Raw genomic sequence first — 8,443 nt, forward strand, 5'->3', positions numbered from 1 at the left:
CTGTACATAGTTGTTATGATATATGCGTGTGGAAGGAGTGTGAAGTTTTATGCATACACCATAACAAAATCCTGTGCTTTGCATTTGGTAAATAAACTGTTTGACTTGACTAATTTCACTGCCTTTTGCACGAGCGGAATACTACGGTATTGTGAACAAATGCAGTGCGTTCAGTTTCATTCTGTGAGCTCCACAGCTTGACTAAATGTAGTAATTTCACCTTACGCGAATTGTTGATTTATCCCAAAGGTTTTGAGTGGTGTATTGAAAATTGAATATAGTGCGTGAAAGCCCTTAAACGGCTTTCCCACAATCCATTCTTCTATTTCTTGTGCGGGATATCCCCCAGGAAAGGTCAAAGAGCATATGTATAATCGCGTGTCGACTGCTGGTAATAGTAGTATAAAAGTACTTCTAGTATAATAGGTTTCTGGGGGGCCCTGGTAGCTTAGGTGGTAGAGCACTGGACTTGTGATCGAAAGGTCGCTGGTTCGAATCCGGGCCGGGCCGGACACAGGTCAACTTTATGTGCAGACCCAGAGACGGTATCCATCTCCCACCTCGGTCATTCTGCCTAAACACGCATACACTTGTGTATCTCATCTAAAGTCGGGTTGCCGTGAGGGCGTAACACTTGAATTTCTCTCCCCCCATAGGCTTCTGGTTAATGCAAAAAAAGGTCTTATATTTAAATTCCGTGCCAAAACCGTCTTGTCTCGGTCGTCTTGTCTCGGTCGTCTGGTTTCGGTCGGCTAGTCAAGTTTTGTAAGTCTCGATAAAGACTGATCCCGGGTTTGGTAATACTTGTATTTTAGCTTCAGGTTGACCAAATTTTAACATAACTTGCTTTTCATTTTGAGTGCATCAATAGGACATGTGACTGCTTTCAGACATTTTAATAGGACATTATAATTTTGTGCAAAACACAAAAATGCACACGTACAAATCAATAAGTGCACCAACATTGTGTGCGTATATTATTTTATGACTTTTGTTTCAAACAGGACACACACAAAAAAGAAACAACAAAACTAAAAAGCAACAAAAAAACTGGTAATCTTGAACTTTAGCGTGTTAAATTCATAGCTCATAATTCAGAGGCATTTAAGTCTCCAAATTTGTAAAACCTGCACTTGTAATCATAACAAGTCATTTTAATCCCTTTGAAGTTACAAAATGAACTCCGATGAACTGTGCGAATGCATTTCGTTTACATGGGTCAAAGAAGGAATTATCCGTATGAGCGGACAATGGAAACAACTCTTTCGTGTAAATGATGTCCCATGGTTGACAACGTACGGCATTTTCGGTGCATTTTCGTCGATTGAACAACCAAATTAATTAATTGTACTTAAGTTTGGAGCTCAATCCGTCAATTAATTTCACAACAAATGTTCTTTGGCTTGCTTACATGGACTTGTATCAAAAATAAGTAAAGAATGTCACTGGATTCTGAGCTATGAATTCAACACGCTAAAGTTCAAGATTACCAAAAACTTCAGCACTCTTACTTTGATTGGCACACAAAGTGCATGATTTCCTGACAGAGCTTTTTCTTGACATATTCGACAAAACAGTTTACCTATATAGATGGTCTGTTTGCTGTCAAATTCTAACCAACTAGTACTAAACAGGGTCAGCCATGAATAGTTAACCTTATTAAAAGACCGTCTGTGCGAATGTCCTGTTGTACCGACACGTACATCTTCTAGTTACGAAAATTTACTTTCCGTGATTGTGGAGGTTTCATCGGCGGCACTGTCATTGGCGCTGTCATTTTCCGGAATTATGCTATTGCTTGCCCTGTTTTCCCAAGTTCTACTTGGCCCTAATGTAGCACACGATGCCGGTGGAACGCCAAACGTGTTCAGCTTTTTGTTTGTTTGGCAGGCTTTAGCTTTTTTCGGTGGCATAATTCAGTGCCGTGCGCTTCAACTCTAACCGAAAGCAAGTTAAAGCATACGCGAGCCTTGGTCAGTTGGAGTTGTCTCCCGTACTCCTAACTTTAGTGCTGTACACGGATGTACGCAAACATTTCATACCGCAAACGGTTCGTAAAACGCAATATCTGCACTGCACAACTTTAGTGCATCTGTACGCGAGAGCGCTTGGTCACTTTTTGAAGATTATTATCAGGAAAGGAAAATGATCAAATAACGCGCTGTCCAAAGGAATGGAGTTCTTATCGGACAATGACCGCGCTCAGTTGAAAACGATAGGACATCTGACCGACATGCGGCTAAGTGAATCGGACATTTGAGCCGTCCGACGCCTAACAACATCCCTGTGAGTAGACCAAAACAACATATAATGTAAAACAAAATGCTCAGTCCAACTTGGATGACTCCTTGGGTACTCACAACTTGGTTATCAAGAATAGCAGTTGTTACAGTAGTAACCTTTATCTTACGCCAGCAGTTTGGAGCTGATTTGCAGAAAATAGACACTGCACTCTCGTTCTCCTCAAACCTCACAAGCGTTTTTAAGCAACTAACCTGAACCACGCAGTAACACATTTGTCTGTTACAGCATACGCATTGAAGACAGAGGTACCCGTCTGATGCTGCTCATTTGCTCACCAACCAAGGCGGATGATGCAACTGACTACACATGTGAAGGGCTTGTGGATGGGATTGAGGAGAGGGCCAGCATCAGACTGCTCGTTTACAGTACGTTGTATGTGTGTGTGTGTGTGTGCGTATGTGTGTCTGTGTGTGTGTGCGTGTGTGTGTGTGTGTGTGTGTGTGTGTGTGAGTGCGTGCGTGCGTGCGTGCATGCATGCGTGCTTGTGTCTGTCTGTCTGTCTGTCTGTCTCTCTTTATCCCTTTCTTATATCTGTCTGCCTGTGTTAATCATTTTTGTCTAAAGTAGCTTCTCGTGCTGTAAATCAAAGCAAAACATATTATTCAAAGTCTATCTTGTCTTTTCAAATACCCAAAACAGGGTTTTGATTAAGCTGGAAAAATAAGCATCTTAATTGTAACTGATATGCAGGCAGGTAAATGTCTTTTTACATTTAGTCAAGTTTTGACTAAATGTTTTAACATAGAGGGGGGAATAGAGACGAGGGTCGTGGTGCATGTGTGTGTGTGTGTGTGTGTGTGTGTGTGTGTGTGTGTATGTGTGTGTGTGGGTATATAGCTCAGTTGGTAGCGCGCTGGATTTGTATTCAGTTGGCCGCTGTCAGCGTGAGTTCGATCCCAGGTTCGGCGGAAATTTATTTCAGAGTCAACTTTGTGTGCAGACTCTCTTCGGTGTCCGAACTCCCCCCCGTGTACACTACATTGGGTGTGCACGTTAAAGATCCCACGATTGACAAAAGGGTCTTTCCTGGCAAAATTGCTTTGGCACAGTTAATAATTGTCTACCTATACCCGTGTGACTTAGAATAATAGGCCGTGAAAGGTAAATATGCGCCGAAATGGCTGCAATTACTGGCCGTATAACATTTCATCTCACACGGCATCACTGCTGAGCGCCTAGAACTGTACCCACGGAATATGCGCGATATAAGCCTCATTGATTGATTGATTGATTGATTGATTGTGTGTGTGTGTGTGTAGAGCGATTCAGAGGAAACTACTGGTCCGATCTGTATGACATTTTTCATGAGAGTTCCTGGGTATGATATCCCCAGATTTGTTTTTTTTTAAAATTTTTTCGATAAATACCTTTGATGACGTCCTATCCGGCATTTTGTAAAAGTTGAGGCGGCACTGTCATACCCTCATTGTTCAATCAAATTGATTGACATTTTGGTAAAGCAATCTTTGACGAAGGCCGGACTTTGGTATTACATTTCAGCTTGGAGGCTTAAGATTTAATTGATGACTTTTGTCATTAAAAATCTGAAAATTGTAATTCGAATTATTTTTTTTATAAAACGATCCAAAATTACATGTATCGTATTCTTCATCATTTGCTGATTCCAAAAACATATAATTATGTTATATTCGGATTAAAAACAAGCTCTGAAAATTAAAAATATAAAAATTATAATTAAAATTGAATTTCCGAAATCGATTTAAAAACAATTTCAGCTTATTCCTTGTCGGTTCCTGATTCCAAAAACATATAGATGTGATATGTTTGGATTAAAAACACGTTCAGAGAGTTAAAAATAATAGATATATAGAAAAGCGGGCTATCCTCCTCAGCACAACCGCTACCGCGCTTTTCTGTATTGTTAATTTCACTGCCTTTGCCACGAGCGGTGGACACCGTCGCGATATAACCTTGAACGGTTGAAAACGACGTTAAACACCAAATAAAGAAAGAAAGAGCGGTGGACAGACGATGCTACGAGTGGTCTTGCGGAAAAAAATGCTTTGCGTTCGGTTTCATTCTGTGAGTTCGACTGAGCTTGTCTAAATGTTGTATTTTCGCCTTACGCGACTTGTTACATTTAGTCAAATTTGGACTAAATGTTTTAACATACAGGGGGAATCGAGACGAGGGTCGTGATGTGTGTGTGTGTGTGTGTGTGTGTATGTGTGTGTGTGTGTGTGTGTGTGTGTGTGTGTGTGTGTCTGTGTCTGTCTCTGTGTGTGTGTGTGTGTGTGTGTGTGTGTGTGTGTGTGTGTGTGTGTGTGTGGAGCGATTCAGACTAAACTACTGGACCGATTATTATGAAATTTGACATGATAGTTCCTGGGAATGATATCCCCGGATTTTTTTATGTTTTCGATAAATGTCTTTGATGACGTCATATCCGGCTTTTTGTAAAAGTTGAGCGCGGCATTGTCACACCCTCATTTTTCAATTAAATTGATTGAAATTTTGGCAAAGCAATCTTCGACAAAGGCCGGACTTTGGTATTGTATTTCAGCGTGGTGGCTCAAAAAATAATTAATGAATTTGGTCATTAAAAATCGGAAACTTGTCATTATTTTTTTTAACGATCCAAAAGCAATTTCATCTTATTCTTCGTCATTTTTTTATTCCAAAAACATATACATAATTTTATATTTGGATTACAAACAAGCTCTAAAAATTAAAAATATGAAAATTATGATTACAATTAATTGTGCAAAATCGATTTAGAAACAATTTCATCTTATTCGTTGTCAGTCCCTGATTCCAAAAACATATAGACGATATGTTTGGATTAAAAACAAACTCAGTACGCTAAAAAGAATAGAGACACAGAAAAGCGTGTTATACTACTCAGCGCGACCATTATAGCACTATTCTGGCTTGTCGATGTCACTGCCTTTGCCACGATCGGTGGACTGACAAGACTACGAGCATGCGGTCTTGGTGAAAAAATGCAGTGCGTTCAGTTTCATTTTGTGAGTTCGACAGCTTGATTAAATGTTGTTATTTCGCCTTACGCGATTTGTTTCTTCTTTGTTTAACGCCAGATGGAATAAACGTAGTTTCACCTAATATCTACCTTGCTGAAAAGAACACCGATGTCACGCTTTGGTGTTGCTTGGACCAGGAGGAATTGATGAAAGAAGTGAGATGGTTTCGGGTCGCGGGACCACTTCACATTGCCCGCATCATGCCTGGTGAGCTTTTGTTTCTCGGTTTGGTTTCTTCCGTGGTAGTTGTGTTTTCTCTGGCATTATGGGGTTAGTGCTCGGACTGGTTGGTCCGGTGTCAGAATAATGTGACTGGATGAGACATGAAGCCTGTGCTGCGACTTATGTCTTGTGTGTGGCGCACGTTATATATGTCAAAGCAGCACCACCCTGATATGGCCCTTCGTGGTCGGCTGGGCGTTAAGCAAAAAAAAAAAAAAAAAAAAAAAAAAAAAATGCTATATAGACTGAAAGGATGACGATTCTTTTTTTCAGTGAGTTCAGGTGCAGTCAAGTATATATTGGGCTATGGAACTACACCTGGCAAGTATGGAAACTACTTGGTGATCAAGAACTTGCAGATTAAGGACACCGGCAGGTACATCTGCTCCATTGACTTGGTACAAGACATTGAACAGTTCTACAACCATTATATTGAGCTCATGGTCTATGGTGGGTACTTCACTTTACATAAATGAAAACCGCATATCAGGAACCATTTTAAAACACGTATTATTTATTAATCAATCAATCAATATGAGGCTTATATCGCGCGTATTCCGTGGGTACAGTTCTAAGCGCAGGGATTTATTTATTTTTAATTTTAATTTATTAATTGTATGCAATTTATATCGCGCACATATTCAATGCGCAGGGATTTATTTATGCCGTGTGAGATGGAATTCTTTTACACAATACATCACGCATTCACATCGACCAGCAGATCGCAACCATTTCGGCGCATATCCTACTTTTCACGGCCTATTAATCCAAGTCACACGGGTATTTTGGTGGACATTTTGTATCTATGCCTATACAATTTTGCCGGGAAAGACCTTTTAGTCAATCGTGGGATCTTTAACGTGCACACCCCAATGTAGTGTACACGAAGGGACCTCGGTTTTTCGTCTCATCCGAAGGACTAGCACTTGAACCCACCACCTAGGTTAGGAAATGGGGAGAAAATTGCTAATGCCCTGAACCAGGGTCGAACTCGCAACCTCTCGCTTCCGAGCGCAAGTGCGTTACCACTCGGCCACCCAGTCACCATTTAATACAAATCTGACACGGTCAGTTCAAGCAAAGCAAAGAGAGACAATGTTCGCATTCTAGAGGAAGCTTACTAAAGTTCAAGTACACAGAAAACTGTACTTGAGCAATGTAATTAGAAAATGCCAGATATCCCTTATTTACTGTTTTAAGAATGTTGCCTGGAACACATTGCTGGCATAAACAGACAATGTTTTCCCTGTAGATGACCACACAACTGTTGGACTCTCTTGATATTTTGTACAAAAATGAAAGTTAAATGCATACATTTGCATACCGAATTTCAAACAGTGTTCCTGCCAGAGGTCGCATTCCACGTATACTGAGATAAAATGTGTATTTTCTCGTAATTGTATACATTTTCGTTTATTATTACATAATTGTGTTTTTTTGTCAATAATGGAACATTCTAATAACTGACCTTCCTTTTGTTTTGTTTTTAGTTTGTGAACGTTAGTAGTCTATTTGTTCTTGGATTTCGCCTATGCATGACTTTAATTAATGTCCTTGATTATAAATGTATTGATGAAATGTCTATGTACCCTTTCTACTATTTTTTTCCTTTATTCTATGTTATCTTATTGTCGTTTGTGTTAGTAATTTTGTTCTCTTCTTCTCTTCTCTCATTTATATACTTTTTCATTTGATTGCATATGGATTTGTTTATGTGTGTTTGTTAGTCGTGTGTGTGTGTGTGTGTGTGTGTGTGTGTGTGTGTGTGTGTGTGTGTGTGTGTGTGTGTGTGTGTGTAGGGTTTTTTCTCTTTTTTTATTCTCTTGTTTTTTTTTCTTTTTTCTTTCTTCGTTACCTCTCACCTTTGCATGATTTTCATATTATTACATTTTTTCTAAAGAGTGTGTTATGCTCTATCCAGTGTTGACAGCCGTTTTAGAAAGGAGCGAAAACTGTTTGAGTTATAAGCCTGTGACTAAGGTGACCCTCAAACTGGTACCAGACATTCCCCGGACCTATATTAATTAAGCCTAGCGCAGAACCGCGCGAGGTGACATGCGACTCATTTCGTGGTGGAGGGCCACATGTGCTTGGTGCTGTCTTATTTTGAAAAGCGATGTGATGGTAAAAGCAATACGGCGACAATGGACTGTGTTAGTTTGAGGGCCGTGCCATGGTGAAGGGAGACCAGTCTTGGCTAGAATTTTTCTTCAGAGATATGCCATAGACATTTTGTACATCGTGTTAAATTTCAGGCAAAACGGGTAATACACACCAACATAATGACACGTGTAGTACACCAAAGCAGTGAAACGTGTGACGCACGAACAGTTCTACCGAGGTCTGTTCATGATATTATGCGTTCTGTATGTTAATTTCAGTTAAACCCACTATTACCCTGCCCTTGACCTTCAACCCTGTGATGCCGAAGGTAGGAGACAGGCTGGTCATGACGTGCCAGGCTGGTGGCTTTCCACCTCCAGTCTACATGTTTAGAAAGGTAAACTGAAACACATTTGCCAGCGTGTACCTCGGAGAAAAGGTTAAGTACAGGCCAGTTAGCCTCTTCCTGAACTCAGGTCAAAATGAGTTACTTCCCTTCGGGTCTCATTTATCCCTTTGTTTTCCTTATTTGGAGAGGAAATCGTGTGTTTTTTATGTTTTTATTTTTTACATATTTATAGCTTTTCGTAATGTGTTGATGATATAAGCAGATTCGCGATCGTTAATAATGATTTTTCATGGTGTTATGTACTTTTTTAAATTACAAAGGAATTGTTATGTAAGACAGTTTCAAGCGAGCTATCTTTCGCGGATGTATTTACTGTGCAAACAACTTTAAATATGGCAAAGGTGTCACGTGATAACCAACTTTGTCACGTGATCATAACAAAATGGCTACGGAGTGGACGATA

General features: G+C 40.0%; 1 protein-coding gene across 1 annotated transcript in view; it reads left to right on the forward strand.

Moving 5' to 3' along the window:
- LOC138974552 (uncharacterized) overlaps positions 1-8,443 on the forward strand; it is a 315,190-nt gene that overhangs the window by 155,404 nt on the left and 151,343 nt on the right. The window contains exons 39-42 of the mRNA XM_070347269.1: positions 2,530-2,669; positions 5,364-5,513; positions 5,802-5,978; positions 7,910-8,028. Of these exons, the coding sequence (XP_070203370.1) occupies positions 2,530-2,669; positions 5,364-5,513; positions 5,802-5,978; positions 7,910-8,028 (586 nt within the window). The remainder of the gene's footprint in view (positions 1-2,529; positions 2,670-5,363; positions 5,514-5,801; positions 5,979-7,909; positions 8,029-8,443) is intronic.

Source organism: Littorina saxatilis, linkage group LG8, assembly GCF_037325665.1.
Source record: "Littorina saxatilis isolate snail1 linkage group LG8, US_GU_Lsax_2.0, whole genome shotgun sequence".
In the NCBI taxonomy this organism is placed as follows: Eukaryota; Metazoa; Mollusca; class Gastropoda; order Littorinimorpha; family Littorinidae; genus Littorina; species Littorina saxatilis.